At 33.5% G+C, this 25,440-nt stretch overlaps 4 protein-coding genes, 3 long non-coding RNA genes and 1 pseudogene across 7 annotated transcripts; 4 read left to right on the top strand and 4 right to left on the bottom strand.

The window, feature by feature from the left end:
• The first annotated feature begins 164 nt into the window (after window positions 1–164).
• Window positions 165–693, top strand: LOC110230386. Its single transcript, XR_002333490.1, has 2 exons — window positions 165–289; window positions 402–693. It is a non-coding gene; the product is annotated as an uncharacterized LOC110230386 (long non-coding RNA).
• A 1,816-nt stretch (window positions 694–2,509) lies between these two features.
• Window positions 2,510–3,053, top strand: LOC110230449. Its single transcript, XR_002333556.1, has 2 exons — window positions 2,510–2,604; window positions 2,773–3,053. It is a non-coding gene; the product is annotated as an uncharacterized LOC110230449 (long non-coding RNA).
• A 1,208-nt stretch (window positions 3,054–4,261) lies between these two features.
• LOC9318424 lies at window positions 4,262–4,768 on the top strand. The gene is made up of 2 exons (XR_002333555.1): window positions 4,262–4,360; window positions 4,525–4,768. It is a non-coding gene; the product is annotated as an uncharacterized LOC9318424 (long non-coding RNA).
• A 700-nt stretch (window positions 4,769–5,468) lies between these two features.
• Window positions 5,469–8,303, top strand: LOC9318425 (annotated as a pseudogene).
• On the bottom strand, window positions 7,235–9,865 carry LOC9318426. Its single transcript, XM_002884401.2, has 8 exons — window positions 9,797–9,865; window positions 9,610–9,696; window positions 9,315–9,491; window positions 8,711–8,881; window positions 8,516–8,569; window positions 8,311–8,439; window positions 7,877–8,242; window positions 7,235–7,276 (listed from the first exon to the last, which is right to left on the bottom strand). Exons 1-8 carry the CDS (start codon window positions 9,863–9,865, stop codon window positions 7,235–7,237), a joined length of 1,095 nt encoding a protein of 364 aa, XP_002884447.2.
• A 4,618-nt stretch (window positions 9,866–14,483) lies between these two features.
• On the bottom strand, window positions 14,484–16,456 carry LOC9320514 (RNA-binding protein 42). The gene is made up of 6 exons (XM_021033682.1): window positions 16,166–16,456; window positions 15,683–15,860; window positions 15,433–15,530; window positions 15,080–15,176; window positions 14,842–14,927; window positions 14,484–14,724 (listed from the first exon to the last, which is right to left on the bottom strand). The coding sequence occupies exons 1-6, from the start codon at window positions 16,388–16,390 to the stop codon at window positions 14,671–14,673; spliced, it is 738 nt and encodes a 245-aa protein (XP_020889341.1). The 5' UTR covers window positions 16,391–16,456; the 3' UTR covers window positions 14,484–14,670.
• Window positions 16,457–19,284: 2,828 nt separating this feature from the next.
• LOC9320515 (protein LIGHT-DEPENDENT SHORT HYPOCOTYLS 2) lies at window positions 19,285–20,982 on the bottom strand. The gene has a single exon (XM_021033899.1). The coding sequence runs from the start codon at window positions 20,062–20,064 to the stop codon at window positions 19,471–19,473; it is 594 nt and encodes a 197-aa protein (XP_020889558.1). The 5' UTR covers window positions 20,065–20,982; the 3' UTR covers window positions 19,285–19,470.
• A 566-nt stretch (window positions 20,983–21,548) lies between these two features.
• LOC9320516 (probable low-specificity L-threonine aldolase 2) lies at window positions 21,549–24,144 on the bottom strand. Its single transcript, XM_002884404.2, has 10 exons — window positions 24,034–24,144; window positions 23,461–23,929; window positions 22,989–23,100; window positions 22,846–22,896; window positions 22,639–22,710; window positions 22,422–22,554; window positions 22,278–22,336; window positions 22,075–22,175; window positions 21,852–21,918; window positions 21,549–21,751 (listed from the first exon to the last, which is right to left on the bottom strand). Exons 2-10 carry the CDS (start codon window positions 23,913–23,915, stop codon window positions 21,740–21,742), a joined length of 1,062 nt encoding a protein of 353 aa, XP_002884450.1. The 5' UTR covers window positions 23,916–23,929; window positions 24,034–24,144; the 3' UTR covers window positions 21,549–21,739.
• Between the last annotated feature and the right edge of the window lie 1,296 nt (window positions 24,145–25,440).

Genomic DNA, 25,440 nt, shown 5'->3' on the forward strand with positions numbered 1-25,440 from the left:
GATACATATGCCATTAATTCTTCACCTTCTATTGTGCGCAACAAATATTTATCTGTAAATACGGAAGATCAGTTATTAGTGTGATAAATTAGGTAAATTTGAGATTTCCCAAGACCAAGGGTTATATAAATAGTTTGTCTCTAAGATCAGAAAATGAAGAAGAAATTTCTCGTTGTATCAACTTTTATATAAACAAAATTACTGGCTATCACAAAAACTTTGATGACTTTTTGTCTTCTAATAACACTAGTAGTAGTTTCGTTGTCTAACCACAACGTTTTGGCATCAGGTATGTCTATATATAAGATATTTTTCAATTAGCTGTGATCGTTTTACTGACAATTACTAAACATGTAGAATTGGCATTGATCATGTATATATTCTTATGTGGGTTTGTGTAGGTGAAGAGCTGAAAAAAGTCAGATACACTTGCGAACAAACATTGTGTACGTACCGTTACGGAAACCATGAATGCTTCGTTGACTGTGTTATGGAACATCATAGAGATGGAGAGTGTAGATCTCCTTCCCCTAAGGCTCCTTTACAATGTTGTTGCGTTGATTAGTGATTAATGATTGGATAGACTGTATCATTTTTCATTTATAATAAAGGAAATAATGTGATTATCTCTGACTGGAGTTTAGAAGATGTAGCTTACCAAAAAATACTAAAGAAATACTTTTTTCACCAAAATTATGATGCTAAAAGGAAATCCAAATAGCATTTGTATTAGGAATGTGATCTAACTTAACCCAAAAGGTAGCTCAAGAGTTAAGGATTGCCACATCATTTATATACTACCCAAAGACCTTAATCCCAAGCAATGTGGGACATTCTAATAGGCCTCCTCGAGATGTGGATGGGAAACGGTCCAACGGGAAACAGCCCAAGCCCAACATCTCCGAAATACAACAAGACATGCCACTTATATGGGCCACATAGGTGGGAAACCATTTTTGTGAGAATTTGCTTGTTGGGCCAACCTTGGGCTCTGATACCATATTAGGAATGTGGCCTAACTTAACCCAAAAGCTAGCTCAAGAGTTAAGGATTGCCACATCCTTTATATACTACCCAAAGATCTTAATCCCAAGCAATGTGGGACATTCTAATAATTTGCTTTGATGGCGGTCTTTGTAAACAGAATTTACTTTGTAGAGGTGGTTTTTTCCGTTTGTAACAATTAAATTTTAATTTAACAAATGCAAACCCATTATTAGACAAAAGAATAATGTGATCATCTCTGATATGAATTAGAAAATGTAGTTTAGCAAAAAGGAAAAAAAGTACCGAATACAGATGAATTAGATAATATATGCAAAATTCCTCTTTAACCAAATTCAAATTAAAAACTTTTTAAACTCTTACTTTGATTTGCGACGATATAAATAAATGTCAACGATCTTTCTGTCAAAGTATTACATGCTTTTTTCATGAGGATCGATTGTTTGAAACATGTTTGTTAACTTCTGAATTGTAATCTGAACCCACTAAAATTCATACCTTTGTTCTTTATACGCATCTATACGTAACATTTGTTCATCTCTTGTCTCTGAATCCAAGTCCAATTGAGATCAAGATTTTCATCACGCTGGAGAGTCGCCGTCCAAGGCGGAATATGGGTTCGTTAATTCATGATACATGTTGACAAGTGTGTGCCGTTTTAAAAACCACGTGTAGACCACAAAACAGCACACATTTCTCAGCTTATGGTTGTAAACGACAGAGCATTAAGTCTTGATTTTTTACTACTAGCTATCTTATTGTTTTACCAAAGCAAAACAACGACGTTTAGTAATCCGTCCAAAAATATAGAGCCGTTTGATATGATCGAAATACTGGATCTGCAATGGCAGGCCGCGGTGTCATTGACTTGCAATTCTAATTTAATTTTTATTTTTTTATCAAACCAACTTTGCATTGTAAGGGAGTCGAAATTTAATGAGTTTTTTTCATTTAATTTGGATAGTTATTGGATCATCTTTACAAAGGCTTGCTTTTGCATTTACTAATTACTTCTAATTACGTGCTCTTGAGAAAAAATATTAAATGAAAGTCAAACTGATTCGGTTTGGTATAACAAATAGACTTTAACTATTTTTGCCACATCATCAACCCACAATTTGAATACTTTAGGATTTTAAAATTTTTAAATCAGTTACCAAATCAAAATTTTATACCTTCCAACAATGAACAATGAAATCTTGCATTTACTTAATAAGTTTATTGACCATAATGATATTATAAGCAAAAAAATCCTCTTTAACCAAATTCAAAAGTTTCAAGACTTTTTGAAACTTTTACTTTGATTTGCGACCATATATAGTCCTTACTAAATGATACAAGCAAAAATTTTAATAAATGTCAAGGATCTTCCTGTTAAAATATTAAATGTTATTATTTGTCACAAATATGGAAAATCAATTAATAGTAAGAAATTTTGCAAGACCAAAGCTTTATAAATAGAACTTCTCTCTACTATATTTCTAAACAGGTTTCATACAAAAAATAATATTATTATGGGTGTTTCAAAAACGATTGTGACTTTTTTTCTTGTAATAGTATTTACAGTTCTGTTGTCCAACCATAACATTTTGGTTTCAGGTATGTTCAAATTTTGATATATTTTCAACTTAGTATGGATGATTCTAAAAGCAATAGCTAAACATGTAGAATTTGTAGTTACTATGTTTTTATTACAGTTAATATGTACAGTATGTTGGTTTGTGATCTTTGACAAAAAAAAAAATCTATGTATGTTGGTTTGTGTAGGTGAAGAGATAGAAAAAATTTCATATGACCACTGCGATACGTTGTGTACGCCTTATTACGGATGGCATGAATGTTTAACTGACTGTAATAATGAAGGCTGGGCAACTGGGATATGTGCTTCTCGTTCTTCTAAAGAACCTAAGAGATGTTGTTGTCAAACGTAATCTTTTATTAAAAAGAAAAAGAACACATAATCTTCGCTATAATGAATAATTGATGATTCGAGTGTTGTAAAAGATCCTATGGAATTTATGAAATGGAAAAAAAAAAACAGCGTTTTTTTTATCAAGGCGAATAAACATTCAGTGACGTATACCTCCCTCGTTATAAATATCTGAAAAGGGATTTTTGTTTTGTTTAAAGGCTTTTTCTTTCAATGTTAGAGAGCCTTTATGGCCCAATTGGCTAAGCAGCCTAACACACGGATAGAAGAAGCAAAGTAAAAAGTCCACCACCCATGAGAATTTCAAAACGGAAGGGAGAAAAGCCCATCATAACCCAAGTTTTTGCGAAGTCTGGAGTGGAATTGTGGAACCTCGAAAGAAGCTTGTAGAGGACTTATCAGCCGAATGCTTGCGATTTTGTTCCGATGGTTTGTGGTCTCTTATTAGTAGATTGTACAGTAACCATATCGGATCTGCGAAATTGTTCGAAATTGAGGAGCTAATTAGCAATTAGCATTCCCCTGTGAAGTTAAAAGAACAATCTTTGATGAGAATTTTAAGTTTGTAGCTTTGAGTTTTAGTAAAAAAAAGTCAGGTTGTTTTGCTTTGTGTTATATTTTGCTAGATAACTTGTGTCATGTATCTCATCCTCTATTCTTCTTGTTCAAATCCATCAACCTAATTACTACTCCCTCTATTTCACAAATAGTGTCATTTTAGAGTTTTGCACACAGATTAAGAAAACATTAAATTTTTTGTTTTTCTAAACAAAAACATCATTAACTATATACCTAAACATAATCTGCCCAATGGTAAAACAATATGCAGAATACTAATAGTCATAAAACATAAAAAATTATTAAATTTTGCACTGAAAACCTAAAACGACACTCTTTGTGAAACAAAAATAAAACCTTAAAACGACGCTCTTTATGAAACGGAGGGAGTATTATTTTGTTGAAGAGCACTAAAATACTTTTAAAACTAAAAAAAAACTTCCAAGTTCCAACGATGAATTAGCAATGAAATCTTGCATTTACTTAATATATTTACTGACCATAATGATAATATATGCAATTAATCCTCTTTAACCAATTCACAAGGTTCAAGACTTTTTGAAACTTTTACTTTGATTTGCAACCATATATATAGTCCATACTAAATGATATAGCCAAAATTTTAAATAAATGTCAACGATTTTCCTGTCAAAATATTAAATGTTTTTTTACAAATATGGAAATCAATCAATATTAAAAGATTTTGCAAGACCAAATCTTTATAAATAGAACATCTCTCTACTATATTTCTAAACAGGATTCATACCAAAAAAAAAATTATTATGGGTATTTTAAAAACTGATGTGACTTGTTTTCTTGTAATAATATTTACAATTTCATTGTCCAACCATAACATTTTGGTTTCAGGTATGTTTTAATTTTATTTTATTTTAGTTTAATAGTATGGATCGATCAAGATCTAAAAGCAATAGCTAAACATCTAGAACTTTTAATTACTTTTTTCATATCAGCTAATATGTATGTTGGTTTGTGATCTTCGACAAAAAATCTATCTATGTGGGTTTGTGTAGGTGAAAAAACCTCATTCGACCACTGCGATACGTTGTGTACAGATTATTACGGATGGCATGAATGTTTAACTGACTGTACAATAGAAGGCTACGTAAGTGGGTTATGTGCTTCTCCTTTTCCTAACCAACCTAAGCGATGTTGTTGTCAAAAACACCCTCTAATAATTGGTGATTGAGTGTTGTAATAAATGCCATGGAATAAAAAAGAAACTATTTATGATAAAACGTACTATTTTTAATCAAAGGCGAATAACATTATAGTAACGTATATCCCCCTCTTTATAAGCACATTATACAATAAATAAATAAGTATCTACTAAATGTAAATTACTTTTTTTTTTGTTTTAAACTAACTTTAAGTTTGATCTGATTTATAACAAATGCCTTTCTAATCTCTTCAATAATCTTAAGTACTAATATTTGTCACAAATTAATTTATGTGATATTCTATGTAATTCTTCATCTTAGTTTCGGTATATTTAAAATTTTAATATATCATTTTTAAATCATTTACAAATCTGCATTGATAAATGATTTATATATTATTTTCAAATAAAATCCTGAAAAAAATAAAATGAAATTATAAAAAATTCAACAAAAAAATTCAAGATTTTCTCTTTTTGTTTTTTAATTTGAGAAACCTACACTTAATAAATATTTTAGACACTTCTCAGAGGTTGACAAATTTTTGGGAATTGTTATTACAAGTTTTGGATATCGACTTTGGAAGACATTTTAATATTTCTGGTTTTTTAGTAACATTTCTTAAATATTGAAAAGTTTTCCTAGAGAACCTATTCAAATCAGTTATTTGTTTGATTATTAATAAGGGATGTGGATCAACGGCATGCTTGTGAGTTTAAATTTGATAGTTCTTCCGTGGGGTTGAGATCTAACTGTGGTTTGTTACAATAACATAAATTACGAGTTTTCTAATGAATGTCAAACGTTTTAGTAAATAACTTTGATGTGAAAATCTAACTTCTTTGTCATACGTTGAGATGAAAATCTGATGTGGAATAATAACCATATCGGATCAGCAATATTGGATTGATATTAAGGAGCTAGTTAGCAATTAGAATAACCATGTGAAGTTACAAAATTTAGCACTGGAAATCTCTGGATCAGCTTAGTAAGAGGGGTTAGGATTTAACATTCAAGGATATTAAAGCCTTTCAATTTAGCACTCATGTTTTAGCTAAAGAAGGTTGGTTGGACTCTCTGGATCTTTGGATTTCTTGTTCTTATTATCAGTTTAATCACTTTAAGTTGCCCACAACAACAACAAAAAGTTCTTTTTGGGCACCAAATTAGACTTAACATATAAAATAAGTGTGCGAGTATGTTATTCAAGAAAAAAAAAACAGATAAATTTTTGGGGGCAACAACAATGAGTTTCTCAGTGGTCTTGTTCCACAATCCCACTATAACAACAACAACAATCTTCACAATCTCATCATCTTTCAGACGACGAAGAACTCTTTCTTTATCTAATCGTATCTTCCCCTCCCCCAATGAACCTAAACCCTTGGTTAAAAAAAAAACTTCAAATCATCGAAACCCTAGCCGCCAGAGACACAATCATAGACTTTGGCAACCACAAGGGCAAAATGCTTGGTGCTTTGCCTTCTTCTTACCTCAAAATGGGTCTCAAAGAATCTTCGTGCAGCGATTCTGAGTATTGGGCAAAGCTTGAAGACGATGTTTATAAAGATAAGAATTTGCAGAGAAAATCCTTCATGGAAGTGATGAAAGCATGAAAAGAAGAACAGATAAGAAGCAAACTCTGTTTCGATGTTGTTGGAGATTAGTGAGAGATTTGGTTGGGACAATGAATATAAGAATTGGTTAAGGCAAAATAAATTTCGAGCTTTTGGGGACAAGTAAAGGGTGTCGAATTCCTAGGTTAAGGAAGATGAACGAAGAAGAAGATGATGAGACAGAGTCTGGGGACAGATGATGGCAAAACGGTGACTATGAGTGAGCAGAAGGGTATTTCGGGAAAGCTAGAAGATGTAGAGAAGCAACTTGAGCCAAAGATTCGAAGTCCATTTCTGGTCGTGAGAGTCTGTTGAAGAAATTGATGAACAAGAAGAGAAGGTCTCCGTGAAAAGTTTCTTTTGATTTGAGTTTAAATTTCACAAAAAAGAAGCAAAAAGGCAGATCCTTTAATTTGAGTTTGTGTAACTGAAAATTACAAACTTTGCTTCATATGTTGATAATTGATCCCTTAATTGAACCTGGAAAAGGAAAGGACAAGAGAGCTGAGACGAGCAAGATGAAGAACAAAGAATCCAGAAAGTAGAAGAAGAATATGAATCGATGAGGGTTAGAGGAAGAAGAAGAAGTGTTTTTTGTTGAAGGGTTTTTTTTGGGCCCAATACGTTTTTACTAAGGGTAATTAGATTAGTTTGGTTAGTCTAGGAGAGTTGTTAAGACAAGCTTGTACTTGTAATGATGGTCTAGAAGTTGAGTGTGTCTAAAATTAAGAAGGTAAGGAGTAGGGAATGGGTTAAGTATAAGTTGTTTGTTTTCTTTTGTGTAAGTATTGTATGCTGTTCTTGTAATCAAGTGTGAGAAATAGTACAAGTTTAAAGAAAACACATACTTCTTAAGAGAAAAATGAGACAAAGCCACTCAAAGACCCAAATCTCAACATTATATGCTAAACTTAAATCAATCAATCAATCAATTCAAAGAAACTTCCTACTCATTTACATACTCCTCTGCATCCAAAATCAGAATCCACAATCTGTAAAACCATGATTTCCAAATTATCCAACTGTTAAAGATGTTAACCCATCCACAAACTCTGATGGCCCACCTCTTGGCTGGAGACCTTCCTTTCCATGAAAGATTAATTAATGCGGCACAAAGTCTAATCAAAGAAGGGGCAAGAGTAGTTGTGCGAAATGGAGATATTAAAGATATCTTGCAACATCATTGAATCCACTCTAATTCGGCTAGACGTATCAAGGTACCCTCCCAATATTGTAGGCTAGTCTCGAAACCTTGATATATATTCCACATAGGCTGTGATGATTCTGTATGTAACATATGATTCTCGTTCACCTAACGAGCCTAAGAGATGATTCTGTATATTTGACAACGATAGACTAAAATTTGTAGACAGTTTGAGTCCATTAATTGCATTTAATAGAGGAGATTTGACGACTTGCACTATCTGACTCGGGATAATTGAGGAGAATATAGGCAATCACTAGAAATTAAACATTATCGAGTTTTAATTTGTCATACAACGGCAAACTGAAGAGAGGCTAAAAACAAACTAAAAAAGCAAAAAAAGACTGATACAAAAGTAAAAAACAATCGAATCAATTATAATGTGAACCGCTCCCGCATGCATAGGTCCCCCGTAAGAAAAACTTGTGTTGCTGGACTTCTTGATGTCGTAGTAAGCGGGGTTCGTTGTCCCCACTATGAGATCGTCGGTCGGCTGGAAATCGCGGTTGTTAGTCACGATTTCCAAGTCGCGCATGTAAGCAGCTTTGGCACTGCTCGGAAGATACCCAGATCCCATCTGAGTAGTCGTGTGTCGACCAGAGAAGTTGGTGTTTACTATCTCACCGCCCCACTGCACCCTCTCTGCATAGTCGCTGAGGCAAGTAAAGATTTCGGTCGGCCAATAGCCAACTGGCGTAAGTACAGTATCATTGGCCGAACCGATAGACAACCACCAATGTCCGAGATGCGGATCCTACAATAATATTATTTATAAATAAGAAAATTGTTGCATAATAAAGCCAAAAAAAAAAAAATCCTTACTTTCCAAATTTGGATTGTGATTTGGGGAGACATAAGAGAAATAGCGCCTTCGATGAGGACAGTGCCACTGGTTTGTACAAAACCAGCGCATTGAAGATTGTAACACCTATAGCGGGTGTATGCATCTCTCTACAATAAAAATGCATTATTAGTTCTCTATAGAAAACATATTAATTAAAATAAATTAAAAATATATCACCCTTACCGTCCAGAAAATAAAAAATCTCGGCTGGAAATCCGAATATAGCCCGGGGAAAACCTAGAAAACAAAATAATGATAAAAAAATATAATTTTAGTCATTTCGCATATACATAAGTTTTTAATTTAAAGAAAAAGCTTACATAACAAATAGTTTTTAGAAATATTTCGTAAATAATAATTGTTTCATTAAAATCTAACCTGCCATCCGGCTTCGATGGAGTTCAAATCACCTTTTTTATAAGAACCTGCGACTAGCCAGAGCTGGCCTAGACTGAACTCGCGGACTTGATCTACTTTAGGGTGACCGACACTCATTGTGACCTTTGTTCCGTAAATTTGCATGGTGCTGTTCAAATACCCGATAGCGTACTGTATTTTTCAAAACAATATAAAATAAGGTTACTGTTAAATATATGAAAGAATAATAAATTCATTGTTAACGTATCTATATATGTATCCAAATTCCGTTTTTAGATTTAGTTAGTTAGTTTCGGTTCTTATGGTTTTGTGAAATTAGACTGTCAAATAAAACCAAATATTATTTCGGTTGATTTCAATAAAATATTATGATATAATATAAGCTACTAATTAATTTCAGTTAACATTATATACATCTAAAACTATTTTTCATATATATGTAATTAATAATATTCATTTTAAGTGAGTTTTGGTTGAATAAAATCAAGATTTGGTTCAACTATATGTTTCAGTATAAAACATTTTGTACCGTTCAAGTTCGGAACGTTGAATTGTTGGTTCCATTCATATTTTAGTAAAATGGTAAAAAAAAAAAAAGCCGGACCTCGTGTCCTTGGGTGACTTCTGCTCCAGCCCGAGAATTCGTAGTCCCGTTCTCGTGTCCTACCTCCCTCCGTATCGGAATCGTCCCCTCGGGACATGTCGACCCGCTACGGTGCCACGTCTGCCAGGTAAGCTCATCTCGATCTTTGGCTAAATTAGGAAGATTTTTTGGTGTCTCCTGTATATTAATGCGTTTCAGAAAAGAAAAACATTATATTAATAAAAGTTAAACACATAGTACGTATTTGAAACTGAGTAAAAAAAGTAAAAAATTATATAGAAATTAAAAAAAAAACCTGAAGCTTGTGATCTTTGAGGAGAGGATGACGGAATGCCGGCTGAGCTAAAATGTCTGTGCAGTCGACTATATCGCCATCAGGACTCTGTTACATTTTTACAGAAAAAAAAAAAAAAAAATGAATTAGTTAATTATATTATAATATAATATATAACTAAAATTTGTGTAAGGTGTGTTTTTTTTACCTGGATGGTTGTTGAGAATCCCACCGTGACGCACAAGGTAAGTGCTAAGCAGAAGCACAATGTCACCATCTGTGGAAAGGCAAACCCCAAGTGAGATTTTAGTTATTCAAAAAAAAAACTAAAACAAAAAAAAACTAAAAAAATTGGCAAACCTTCTCACTATCTTCTTTCTCTCTCTCTAGATCAGTTGCAGTGAAGTTCTTCTTATGTCTGTCGAAGAAACTATGTAGGCTCTGTTCGGAAGTAAGATACGTAAATGCATAAGCAGAAACTTGATTATATAAGTAAATGCATAAGCAGAAAAAATACCAAAGCTTACTTTTATCACTTGGCTTACTAGCACTATACCAGAGATCGACTTAGGCGTTGGAATCTTCCGGTGCCTGCTGCTGATCTTCTTTGTCTTGCTGAGGAAGAATCAAGGAATCATCTCTATTTTGAATGATCCAACACCAATACTCTATGGTCGATTTCTTTGCTCAAGACTCCACTCTACAAACTATCCGATAGATCTATGCTTCACCTAAAAAGAGACATTCAATTATTGCTCAGAAGAAGACTTGCTTGGCTGGACAGAAACATGATCCAAACAAAATCCAACAAGATCTCCTTCTCAAGAAACTTACCTCTCTCTTTGGTTCTCCTTCTTCCAAAATCTATCTTTCACCACTCTTTTTGTTTAGGAAGCTGTTCGCTCTTTCTTGAAAAAAAAGACTTGTAATATGTGCTAAAGGCACCTCTTTACTGTTTATGGCTCTAATATATAAATGCCGGTATCTCTTTGGAAGGTTTAAAAAAAAAAAAAATGGTTTCGGAGAGGAAATTGACGACTTGAAACGCTCACAAAAGCTCCGGCAAAAGAAAGAATTAAAACACGTACAAACCTGTGAAAACAGAAATATCAATAGAAATTAAGGAGGATGCGAAGAATGAAATTATGAGGGATTTTCAAAGGTTGACTCACATGTATGGAAGGAGAGGCAGATTGTGAGAAAGAAGCTTAATGACCTGAATTACTCACAAGAGTATATGCAGAAGAAGACAAAGATTCAGTCTTTAGCTAAAAAGTTAATCGTAGAAGCATTTAAAAATAAGAAGAATTATTGAAAGTAAAATAAGAATGTTTTTACTTTTTAGCTAGTGCACTGATAAGTCGAGAAGAAGTGCGTTCCTTTAAGAATGACGAAATAAGAATGTTTGGTTTATCAGTGGGGTTCACTTTTTGGATGATGAAATAGGAATGTTTTTCGTTTTTAGGTTTACATGGACCTTCGTTTTCTTCTATACTAACAAGTAAAAAGTACTATCTGGGATGAAGACATATTATTTTAAATTCTTTCGGTAAATCCCAAAATACTTGTGATTTGGTGGACATCTGTATTCATGCTTTTCTCTCTTACTACCCTCTCTCTCTCTCTCTTTCTCCGGTTAAAACTGGTTCATGTAATTTTCTTTTTTTTTTTTTGAAAAAGAAACCATGTAATGTTTATTAGAAAGATTACTTTCACAAAGAAGAAAAAATATCTACAACGCATCAATAAATTGGTGATTAACTTTCTTTACATCAGACGTATTTAGGAATTGTGTGTTAGCTAGCTAGATCCTAAAAGATCTTAAGAAAATTAATCAATGTGATAATGGTTGTTAGGGGCGGAATAAGTTAAAAGGGATATATGGTAATGATATATCCACCCGTGTGACCTTATAAGGTTGATTTTGTTTACACATACGTTAAAATATTTATTTTGTGGCACGCAGACGCAGTTATACTTTTAAAAGTTTATTAAAATTTCTTTGGAGGAAAATTAAAATTTTAGGATTTGAAATCGACACCCAAATTGTATTATTGAGAGAGTGTAGATTTTTAAAAATGATGTTGACGTTGTGGTCCATCTCCTCATTTTAATTGCCCTTGGATCTAGTAAAACTTTTAAATCTTTTCTTTGGTTTCTGTTTGGATGATTTATACTTTGTTAATCACACCAAATTCCAAATTCTTTTTTTCTTTTTTTTTTTTACTTCTAGGAATCTGGTATGAATCAGAAATTCCAAAATCCTGTTATAAGTCACGCAAATTAATTACGTTAGAAAATATGATGTCTCGAAAAAGTTTTCAGGCCTTTATATAGCTTGTTATACCATTAAAGAATTATGTTAGGTTGAATTTACATCAATTTTTCTTTCAATCCCTTTGAATTTCTTTTTGCTTGTAATATATATATATATATATATATATATATATATATATATATATATATGTTCAGATTCCACTTGGCTGTAATAATTAATTGAGTTAAAAGGATGTAGACGTTGTGCTCGAATCTATTTTGGAAACACGTTTTTACAAAGCAAACACCATTGATTGAGGTCTAAACATAGCAACTCGATCAATAATACATATATACTTTTTTCAACAAACTAATTAAAGATAAGAATATTCGTTTTAGTTTGGACTTAAGTTTGTGTCAAAATACTTGTTACTTTTCAACTACCAATCATTGTCAAACAAGAAAATTAACCGTGTGGTACAGTGGTAGTTCTGTGATTAATTTATCTACGAAACATTTTATAGAAAGATTTCCATTTTACCTTTGGCTACGTTGTTAGTTTGGTGAGTTGGTGTAGTAGGGTTTATTAGTGGGGTTTATCGTTTGTCTCAAATGACAAAATAATAATTTTCTCCAAAACTGGATCTTCGGTTTCGATACTCCAAAAACTTTTTTTTTTTGTTCAACTCGATACTCAAAAGTTATATTTATTGATAAAGACATTACAGTATTTGGAATATATCCCAAAATGGAAACCTGCGAACTAAACTTTGTCGACTTGTGATTTAGTGGACTCTCTCTCTCGTCAAAGCATCAATAATTGGTCATTATCTTTCTTTACGTCAGACATAATTTAGGAACTGTGTTAAATCCTAATGATCTTAAGAAAATCAATCAATGTTATAGCTACGGGAATAATTTAAAATATAGGGTAAATTTATTCGTCCGTGAGATCTTAATTATAAGTTGATTTCGTTTATACTTTATATCATTCTTTTAGGAGAGTGAGAACTGAGAACGTACCCAGTAAAAAATATGGCATGCAAGTATGAAGTATTAAGTATATATACTGTTAATTTATTTTTGGTTCTCCACACAAAAAAAAAAGTACACTGTTAAGATTTCTGTGGAGAAATATTAAAGAGAGAGGTGAAATTCAGAGCGCTTAATTAGGATTTAAAATTGACATGAAAGTTGTATTATTGACAGAGGGTTAGATGTTGACTTTTTTTCTTTTTTAAACCCTTCTTCTTGAGGAAAAAAAAAGAGCTGTATAATACGGTGTTTAGGAAGTCAAATCGACAGCTTAATAATTAATTAAAAGAGGTTAAAACAATTCAGCAATCTTAATTTAGATCATACGTTTTTCTTTTTATAATCAACTTCTTGGGATTTATATGTCCTAGAAGAGTTTAAAACAATTCAACTGTTTATCGGAATTTGATCAAAATATGAGATAGAGGATTAGTTGCACACCCAAAAAAAAAAAAAATAGAGGATTTAGGTTTTCTTCAACAAATAAAGAAAAAATATTAAACGTTACGTACAACCATTTCTAGCCGATTCAACATATTTAGGGCATAATCCGACCCAAAAAAAAACATATTTAGGGCATAATTAATAGTTGAGCTGTCAACGTGGAATACATAGTAACTTTTTTTTGTTAGCGGTGACAATTTGGAAAGTTAAAGCCACTTGTTATTGCGTTGTTTAAAGAAACCCAAATAACACATGAAAACAAGAACACAGCAAAATTGGACTTTGAGTTACTTCAGGCAATGTGAGACATTTTCGTAAAATTGGACTTTGAGTTACTTTGATTTTCTTGTAATATTATGCTCAGACCACTTGGTCGTTAATGGAGCTAAAAAGATGTAAGAGCATGCACATAGTTGATACGTATCATAAACAATTTTTTAGTATTAGTTTTAATGTTTGTTTATTGTTTGAGATTTTTTATGATACTGATAATAAATCTGTTTCCAGTGGTGAGACTGGTATCAGTATCATTAATTAAAAAAAAACTTATTTGCAAAATCGAAAATAAAAATATATAAAAACATAAGATTACAAAAGATAATATTACAATCCATAAAAACGTAGAATATACTTTAAGCAAAACATATCTTGTGGTCGAAGCAGGTAATTGCAGAAACTCATTGAACTTGTAATTATTTTGTCCATCTTATATATAAATAGTAAAAGATTGAAAAGCCCTACGATCAAAACCGTTCAGAGATATTGTTTGAGATGTTTGTAGATGTTTGTTCAAAGATGTTGTTTGTCCGTGTTTGTGGTATTTCTGATCTTGTTATTGGTGTTCTCGTCATTATTGTTTGAGATAGTTGATTGCAGAGCCCTACGATCGAAGCCGTTCAGAGATATTAACGGCCATGATCAAACAAAGCCATTCAGAGACTTTTAATTTAAAAAAAAAAACAAAAAAAAAAACATTCACGGTCCAATGACATTCTGCCACATCACACGATACTGAGTATCACAAGTATCAGTGGAGTGATACTCATCAGACATGTATCAGGCCCAATTATATGGTTTGGTCTTTTGTCTATTAAAAAATTGTTTTTGGATTAATAATACCAAGAAAAAATCACCAATGTACAAAGTTGTGCTCGAGCTTATTAAGGAAACACGTTTTCATAAAGTAAATACCACCGGTTGGGGCTAAACATAGTAAGTAGCTCAACAATTAAATACAGTTTTCAACAAAACTATAATGATAATATTCATTCATTCTATATTTTTGAGTAACAGGTTTAGATAGTTAAAGCCACAAAAATAAAAGAGATCATCTAACTGATGGATTTGTCACTTGTGAAGTACGCTCTTCTTCACAGTTTTTTGCTTCTTATTGCTGTGATGCTGCATTTATAATTAAACAGAGATCCATCAGTTTAAAATCAAGAATTAGATACTCATAAATAAATAAATAATCCTTTGCAAATGTATCTATCAAAACGTCAGAGTCAAGATACTTGCCTTTTGTCTTTCAGCAGCCTCCTGGTCTGTCCTCTCTTTCCAGCTGCTCTTTCGTAGTTTGATAGGACGGTTTCCAACATACTTACCTGTGTTTTCATATTAAAACAACGGACCAAATCAGAATGTTCAACGGCAGTGATTATGGAGCAGAATCATATAAAAAGTTCTGACATAAACAGTGAGATGAGGTATCAAGATGAAGCAACACATCAAACAGATACTAAATCGAGATGCTTACCATTCATTTCTTTTAGGGCTGCTGCTAGATCCGCAGGATTTGAGAAACTCACAAACCCATAACCCTTGGTTTTACCAGTCCGCTTATCTCTAATGACCTGTCACGGTATATAAGATTCTTATTTTTTTTTGTCAAGAGTTTAACCACAAAACTAGCACTGAATACGTATCTTTGTGATTCAAGTTAGAATGATCCGTATGATCTAAGGTCAACCATGCTCTGTTCTGAACATACTATGTGTTTAGGTTTGCAAATGCATCACAGTTGACATTTTAAGCAGTCTAACCAATCATAGGGGATAAAAACTAATGTCTCAAATATATGTTCATAGGAGGAGAGATATACACAGTTACCTTGGCCATATTGAAGGTGGGGAATCGAGTAAATGCCTTGGAAAGAACATCATCATTCACTTCATTCCCAAGATCACCACAGAACAGGCGATAGTCATCTGCCAAATGTTGAACAGAAAGTTGTAAGAAATCCATTTTAACAACAGAGCAGAAAACATCTAAAATCCTATCAATGAACAACTATGATACCATCCCGTAAACTAACATAACAATCAGCAAAATCAAGGGAAAGAAGAAGAAGAGTGCTTACTTTCTGGCCACTCTGAAAGAGTAGGATCCTCCCAAGACTGTCCAGCAGCTTTACGAGGAATGGCTCTCTTTTTAGTTTCTGCTTTGTGTTCGGTTTCACTACTTGCCAAAGCAGCTTTTACATTCTCAAGAGCTTCTGGCGTAATTGTCTGTGCATCTCTCTGAAACAATTGATGTGCCTGCCAATATATACAACCGAATCAAACAACAATGAAGATACCAACTTTCTACCTTATACCTAAACTTGGCAGAAAATTCACAAAACAAGTAAAATCAAATCCAAAGAACAAATCTTTAGCTGTAAAACATGTGAGATCCATAAGTGACAAGCATTACACAATCCTAACGAGAAACTTCAATACCAAAAACAACATTAAACCCCTAAAATCAAAGCACAGAGATTTCGCAAACCCTAATTCGAACCCAGAATCTCAAATACACAACGCTACGAATCAAACTCCTGATATTTTCAAATCCAACTAACCTGCTGGTACTGTGGGTAAGCGTAGACGGCAGGAACCGGTCCAACAGGCTGAGAATAGACCGTAGCTCCGGGAACAGATGCCACCGGCGACGGTACAGCAGGCGAAGGCGCCGCCGCGTAAGGCTGTGGAGGCTGATACGGAGCGGAATAGTAAGAATTAGCAGCGTATGTGTACTGAGACGAGGAAGATGAAGAAGAAGAAGCTGAAGATGGTGGGATTGACATCGGAGAAGCTAAACGCCGAATCGCTCTCGAAGGTTTCAGGAATCGATTCGTCAAATTCTTTTTTATTTTTTTTGTTTTCCCACTTAAATTGGAAAATACGATTCTCTAATTAATGGGCTGAGGCCCAATAGTATCTTATAAAAGCCTATAGGTTCCTGAATCAGACGAGACTACACCAATAGAAGATCGATCGAGAACCGGATTAAACCTGGTTCAGTGTTGTTCACACAAGTAGCTTAAATCCGTTTTTTTAACCAACAACTTTTCTTGTTGCTTTCAACCACAAAATCTGAAAATATTTTTGAAGTACTTAAAAAAAAATCTGGTCAACAATCCAAAATTTGTTTAAAATTGCAAGTACTACATTTATATACGACTCTTTTCAAAAATGTGCAAGAGAATCAGAAATAAATCCAAAAGACTGTACAACAAGGCCCCTCCCAAATAGGGAAAACCCACATGTAGTGTTTTTTTTTTTTTTTTTTTTTTTTTTTTTTTTTTTTGTCATCTAAAATTTTTATTGATTAACTTGTTATGGAACCAAAGTGGAATACAAACGCCCAAAAGAGGGAAACAAAGCCGGCGGACGACATGAATGTCTCCAGAGTCATAGCCGGAGGATAACGAGAAATCCCCAGAATCTAAACCTTATGAAAAGGAAACTAAAGATACTGAAAACACAAAGCTGGATTATTTTAACCTAAACCGAAAGTGGACGAAACCTTCAACTAAAAGCAAAAACAACAAGGCATGAACCTTCCAAATTATACACTAGTCTCAAGCAGCAACAAGACCTCTTCTTGTGAAGGACCTAAGGATGAGATTTATCAAGGATGCCCTCGGCCAACCCGGAGATAACATCTAACCTCTCCTATCAAGATGAGAGCCAATCTCTCGAAAACAGAACCAAGGACTTCATAATCCGGCAAGCACGACTACTGAAGAAACTCAAATACACTTCCGGATGCGACGACGACGACTGATACGTCCATTAACGTCTAGATAGAAGCCTTCAAAACGCGATCAAATCATAACAGATTTGCAAAGCAAGGACAAGGAGAGAAGCCTAACCTCTCAAATAACACCGAACTTGAACAAGCAAGACGATGGAGCGAGACAGTTATCAACCACAGCGAGCAACACCAAGAAGAAAAACAAGTTGCAAACAATGAAGACTAACACAACTTCAATCAAAACGAAGCCTCTGCTTAGGAGGGGAACGAACCAAAAGAAAGCTTATGGCTGAAACGATGGGACAAGGAGCATAAGGAAAGGCAATGGCTGGACTGAACAGTGAAACTCCACAACCCACATGTGGTGCTAAATTAAGCAAAAAAATAATAATCATACTCTTACAACAACAAAAGGTTTAAATAATAATATTTCTTATAGCTAAATTAAGCCTACCTCGTACGGACACATAAATTTCATCTGTCCACGTTGCTTAATCCCTATTAGCCTGAGCCAATGTCGACGAAACTCGTCCATACGATTTTAAAACTCTTGACTTGAGTGCCCCGAGACCAAACTGTCCTATTCTACGTGGCTTTTATTGATGAGGAACCACATTACAGAGATGATAGTGCAAAACCATTCTCGGATCCTTTTGATGATCTTTACCATTCGATTTGATTGCTAGAGTGAAAACATCAGTGTTTGGTAATCAATTCCACAACTCGTGCAACATCAATTTATATATCTCATATACTAGTTGCCGTTGCAAGTTAAAATTCGAACTCAGAAATTCAACTATATAGTTATTAATTAGTTACGTACAGAACTACAGATTAACTGGAGTAATATGATTTAAATAGATTAATAATATCTTTTAACAAAAAGTGTCGACGATGCATATCAAAACCCAAAGATCCAAAACGGTTGGTTAAAGCAAAGAGCATCCGATCAAAATATTAACATCAACGTTACATGATTTAAAACATAAGCGTCATAGGAATTTATGCGTATACGAAAATTTTAATATAATTTTTTTACAGTAAAGATTATATGAGTTTGACTATTGATATAATTACATATCAAACACACAATTTTGTGAGTCCTGGTGGAAATTTAAGATATTCTGAAATTGTCAAATCCACGTTCCGCTAATAAGAAATTGAGGAGAAATTTGTGTCACAAGATTAGCTGTCATCAATAATTGAAACTATATGCTCATATTTTGTCTTTTGCAATTATAGATGCGCTTTAGATTTACCTTTCAAGTTTCTATTTTGTGCAACATTCTCTCACACTCATGTTTTGTCAACATCAAAGTGGGAAAATTATACTAAACCAATCAATTACAGATTTCGATATTTTTCATACATAGTCATCAGTCATCACTAATAAACGGATACTATCTATGCCGCTGAAACAAGAAGTTGACGGTGAACACATATTAACGACATGGAGATGAAGAAAACCACTAAATATATTAATTAGACAAATATGTATCAAAAATAAACTGAAGAAATATAGCCGTTTTATCAGGATTATAATCGTACGTTCAACTTCACGTTTGACTAATGACTGTTTGAGTGGCTGAAATCGAAACTTATGAAATTGAATATCTTTTAACAAAAAAAAAAATAAATCGAAACTTATTCATATGTTCATGCATAGGATAAAGCTAATTACAAGTAACTAGTTTATATAATTATGACCTTACTGCAAAATTATGTAATTAAACTAACAGAAGTCTTCATATGATATCACTATAATTAATTAATGTTCAAGCTTGTCAAAAAAAAAAAAAAAAAAACATCACTTAAATGTTCATGATTCGAAGGTTGAGTTCGATTTATATAAAATCTTGACTTGATGTATCATCATCTAGACAATTGTAATATATAAAAGAGGTCTTGACATAATCATATATAAGGTATATAAGCAAAAAAAAATTTAATCCAAGTTCATTTAACTTATTGATTATAAGAAAAGACAAAACAATAGGTGTAATTAAGAAACAATGATATAAATTAACAGTGGATAATGGAGGAAATAGGGATTGCATGACACAAATACAAAGGTTGGAACGTATAAATAGCTAGATGCGAGCATATATATATGGAAGTAATACGATATTAATGAGTTGCACCATGGTGGTAATTAGCCATCATAGACTGACCTTGCTCCTGCTGCGGCTGCTGTGGTAAAGGCGGTTGCGACTGAGTTATTTGCTTGTTGTTGACCCTTTTCCTCTTCTTCTCATAGCAAACGCCACGTGATTTAGCCTGGAAATCTCTAACCTCCCTGAGGAAAATCCTGACGGACCGTGAGCCAAAAGGGCTAGACTCGGGAGCTCCACCGTTCTCCTCGTAGGCTGCACGGAGACGACCAATGAGGGCGTCGAGTGAGCCCCAGGCTTGTCGGAGAGGACAAGGACAAGGGGCCGGTGGATTTGGGAGGCCAAAGAAGGCGCAGTTTTGGTGGTGGACTTTGGTTTTGCCGAACTGGTCAAGGTAACGCAGAAAATCGAGGACGTGTGCACCGCTGCAAGACGCTAGAGAGAGCGGCGGATGGTGGTTTCTGAGGTATTGGCAGAAAGTGTTCCAGTCACGGCGTTTCTGGTTCTCGTAGCGGCTAGAGGATGGTGGAGAAGAAAAGGAAGAAGGAGTTTGCGTCGAGAGACTGGTATTAGGGTTTCTGCTGTGGTGGTTTTGAGAGATCAAATCCATAGCTTTTTAGATGTTTCTAAATTAGGGTTCTTTCACCAGATCGAGTTTGAGTGATTTAGGGCAAAGATTAGGTTTTTAGTTATTTATAATAATTAAATAACTTTTTTTGGTTAAAGGGTATAATAAAGTAACAAAAGAGAGAGATAGAATGAAGACTTGGATACTTCCTTGTACTGCAAAGTGGTGAGGTAGGTGCTTCAAAAAAGGATAGATTCAGTGATGATGATCAGATGATGTTGTTCAAAAATGGTGAGGCAAAGAGGAACAACCTGCAAAATAAGAAGAGACCTCTTGCTTTTTTTTAATTTCAAGATGAGAGATACAAGTAGAAAGAGATCAAAGTGGGATTTGTTTTTCTTTCTCCTTTTCTACTGTTGTCTTTTGTGTTTTTCCTCTTTTCTACTATTGAATGAGAAGATGGATAGAAAAATAGACACAAATGTCCGTATATATAGCTGCAAAAACATCATAATAGGTCATTTATAGAGAAAGAGAAAGAGATGAGATCGTGAGACTGATCATCAGAAATCATAAATTTTCCATTAAAGACACAAAAAAATGAAGAGAAATTAAATGGGAGAAGGGGACTTAGTGTTACACAGTGTATAAAAAGGTAACTCTATAGGTGAGACTTGAGCGAGACAGAGACCAATGGGCCGACTGGAGAAAGAGACAAATATTTAAATGCATTTTTTATCTGTCACTATTTTTCTTACTTTTCTTTTTATAATCCGTGATTCCGGACACAAACTACTAGCACATGTGGAACAATGAATATATATTTTGTTTAAAATATACATTTTTTTAATCGGATTATAAAGAATAAATTCTTGGGTTGTAATTGGTAATTTATATGTATAAGTGAATTTTGATCGAAAATGACGTTTGATTCACACACGTTTATAAGAAAGTTTAGTAACCGGATTGTTGAACCATTATCATCAAACAGTTGTCTAAATTCTAAACTAAATTATTTTAAAAGTTACCATCAAAAATTCAAAATCATAAAATTCTAAGAATCTTGCAATTTGAAATTTTTTCTTAAATCACCTATTATTATATTTTAGAATGTTTTAAGCTTTTGATATCTAATAAGAAAAATAAAGTTTTTAGATAATATTTATATATATATATATATATATATTTTCTATATGTAAAACTATTAAGATAAAATGAAATCCTTTCTTGGCAAATGTCTCATATCTCGGTCAATGGTCAATTTGTTAATGGTTTCACAAAAAAAATGGTTCTGATTGGTAATCTTAGAGATAAGCATAAAAGTGAAGAAAGAAGTGGAATATAGAGGACAAAATGAATAAGGAAGAAACAAAATTTAAGTGGAAACTTATGGAATTATGGATTTTTTTTAACACTACAAAGGTATTAAACAGTTCAGCTATTTAGACCATAAACTAAAATGATTATAAATGCTAATATCAACAAATAAAATCTATAGAGAAATTTCACATAAGGGGCAGGAGAAAAATTAAAGTCCGTTCAAGATAGTTGCATTCAGTTAAAGATTTTTCTAATTCTTGATTAAAAGGTTTCCAATTGTAAACCAAGAAACTAGATTCAAGTACACCTTTTTTTATTTGAAATTTGAGTACAACCTTCCACACAGTCCAACAAGTGAAATTTCTTAAAATAAACCTTCTCTTCGAGCCGCAATGAGCTAAAACGTTTTCTGAAAATATTAGAAAAACAATTAATCAAAGAATTATAAGCAGAACAAAGAAATTGAAAATATCAAAGCACACATATCAGTGGAAAGCAAACTAACATACCTCAAAGCAAGAGAGTACATATTCCACGTCGACGTCTGAGATTTGGTGATGTAGAACAATCCTGATTCTGTATACAGAGACCATAAACTCGAAGTTACCATTAATTACACCAATAGAGTTAGTATAAGCATTAATCTCGATCCAAATTAATTTCGAGTTTTATCTAATTCTATGTGGTATTACATGATTATAACAATGTAATATATCATATGTACACGTATACCTGAATGTAGCTTGGGGTATGATAAGCACACCGACATCTTCCAAACTCTTACATGCCTCTTCTGCTCCAAATTTTGGATCTTCTGGTATGTCTACGTATATCTGCATATACGAGTTTGTTATATATACGAACAAAAAAAAGTCTCTTAACCGTTCAATCCGGTTCAGTCCTTAACCAACCAATCATTCATTTCAAACACTTACGATGTTGGTTTCCACAGCTGCCACGTTTACTCTTAACCGTTCAATCCGGCTCAGTCCTTCTGGTAATGTAGAAAACCAAAATCAAAATTAATCGGTTAACACGCTCATATTCAATTTGAGATTCCGGAATCCGGTAGCGATCACCTGCCAAGAACCTAGCTTTCTTGTGGTCATCTTCGAGCTTGGCGACATTTTCATGGAGAGCCACCAACGCGGCGGCGCAGAGCACACCTATCTGTCTCATTCCTCCGCCTAAAGTTTTCCTTAACCACCTTGCCTGCATTTTAACAAGTAATTACTTGAACCGGAATTCAAAAAAAAACAAAAAAAAAAATTGCTATTTGATTTATAGCTAACGTACTTTAGTGATGAACTCCTTGCTTCCCACGATTACCGAACCGACCGGTGCACCTATACCTTTCGACAAACAAATCTAGTCGTATCAAAGTGACCGGATTAGATTTCAACCGTTCATAATTTTAAAACATCAACAACAAGACAAAAAGGATCATGTCTTGTGAGACAAAAAACATTAGGCCATAGTGTTAGTTTTGATGATGAGTCATACCGAGACTGAATCAGCTGCATGAACAATCCTCTTCACAGGAACTCCAAGTGCCTGCAAAATTGAGATTGAAAAGATGTACTCATAAGCTTCAAAACGAAATTGAAATGAAAACGCATATGAAAACGAATTTTATATATACTAACCACAGAAGCGTTAAAGATCCTAGCTCCGTCAATGTGAAGCTTCAAACCATGTTTCTTGGCTAATTCTCCGACTTTGTCTATATATTCGACAGGCAGGCATCTACCTCCACAACTACATCAACAAACTCCGGTTTTGTCAAACCAAAATGTCAAAAAATTAAAGAGTCTATCCAACCGGAAAATTTAACACGTCGACGAAAATACAATAAATGTTGTTTTATACAGAATGAACTTTTGGTCATATTTGTGAGACGGTTCTGAGAAATGTAATTCATTTCTCTACAACCTTAAGACATAACCGGTTACTTAACAACATTTGAATTATGCTCTACAATAATTTCATTTTTCTATAACCACTTAGTCCTTTAAAAGAAACCTAAACTTAATCTCTACAACAACTTTAGCTATAACACACATTCACAAAACATTATAATTAGGCTTTGTTTATTTGATTAATAAAACGAACACTTACTTTGCTTGAGTGTTCTCAAGACATATAAGCTTAGTAACCGGATGATGAAGATCTCCTTTGGGACTCCTCACGACAGCTTCAATAGCACCAATCTCCATCGTACCGTCTTCCTCGTTCTTCACCGTCCTCGGATGCACACCGCCGAGGCTTGAAATGCCGCCGTTTTCATATATATGAATGTGAGAGTCATCTCCAAGAATCACTTCACTCCCTCTCTCGTCACAATGAACCAACACGCTTATCAGATTCCCCATTGTTCCCGACGGAACAAACATAGCCGCCTCTTTTCCGGCGATCTCAGCCACCTCTTTCTCCAAACGCAGAGCCGTTGGATCGTTTCCCAAAACGTCGTCGTCTACTTCCGCGTTTGCCATCGCTGAGCGCATTGACTCCGTTGGTTTAGTCACCGTGTCGGAGCGGAGATCCACGGTTCTAATTGTAGTTGGCGTCACCATCTTGATTTGGCTAACTGCGTCGGATTATAACCAAAACATTACATAAAAGATCATATTAGAATTAAACTCAAATAATTAAATAAATATTAAATCACTTGAGGTTTTTAATTTCTCATACCTAGATTCTGTTCTGTTAGGCTATGCTTTTTATTTTCTTGGTGAAGAGAAGATAAGAGATGTGTTTCGAGTGACTCAAATGGTAGAGACTAGAGAGAATGAGTGATCAAATCAAATACGAAATGATGACAGGGAATCTTATAGAAAGAAGATCGGTCCAACCAAATAAGTGTTGGATGCATTATGACAAATTGCTAAAGTAAAGATTTCCTAACATTTCTGCCTAATTTCTTAACTTAATACTGTACTACTTTCCTTGTTTTAAAGTCTATACTTCTTTTTTTAAATGTATAAGTAATTAATTATATGATAAACTATATCAAAATAAAAGTTATGATATTTAATATTAAATAAATCAAACCAATAAACATATTGACATTTTTGCTGTAAAAAAAAACATATTAACATTTTTATTATTGCATGAAACAATTGTTATGTTATTGGTGTAATGTTTTTTTTTATTCTTCATTTTATATTCATATGATATTAAAACATTATTTGCTATGGGTTTTTTCAATAGAAAAGTTACATAAAGTAGAAGAGAATCCGTTAGTATAAATTATATATATATCAGACCGTTGTTTTAGTATATACTAATTTCATCAATAATGAATGTTTGCTTGGCCTAATGGATAAGGCGCTCGCCTCCGAAGCGGGAGATTGTGGGTTCGAAAGCCCATCGCGAACGTATTTTGTTTCAGCAATTTTCTTATCTCGTCGAAACTCGGATAACAACTATAAAACACATTCATATCATATGTGGCTCTTAGTCGACGAATGTATATGCGTCGGCTAATTTGGAAAATCTGATAGCGGCATCCCAATAACGATACTCGTGTATATATAAAAAATTCACATCCTCCAAACTATAATCATAATTTATAAAGATGATTACATGAATAACCCACTCTGACTAATAAGGGCGAGACATGTAACAGCACGAGATCGAGACATGTATATAGTGTAGTGTTTACATACGTAATCAAACATCATCAATCAATTATGTCTTGATTGGTGATGGTATATTGGTATATTCATTTTCTTATGTAACATCTCTAGATGCTTTTGGATAAAGAAGATATGAATATGTTTACAAGAAAGAGAAAGAAAATGATATATTTCTGAATAATGTTTTGTTGGATAAATCCTCAATAATGTTGTTTCGAATCTATGAGCTCTACATTATTATTTAATATATATACCCAAAAAATTTAGCTTCTATATATACGGGTAGATAACCATCCATATATATATATAAGCTTTAGAGTTTAAAGAAATCATGAAGACAGCACAAATAAGACCTCCACAAATAAATTTATAAGCCAACTTGGTCTAAAAAATCAGGCATCTTAACAACCTTTATATGATTGATTAGTACTGCCCTAATAAAAGAAATAATAATTTACTC

The sequence above is a fragment of the Arabidopsis lyrata genome, assembly GCF_000004255.2.
Source record: "Arabidopsis lyrata subsp. lyrata unplaced genomic scaffold ARALYscaffold_3, whole genome shotgun sequence".
NCBI lineage: Eukaryota > Viridiplantae > Streptophyta > Magnoliopsida > Brassicales > Brassicaceae > Arabidopsis > Arabidopsis lyrata.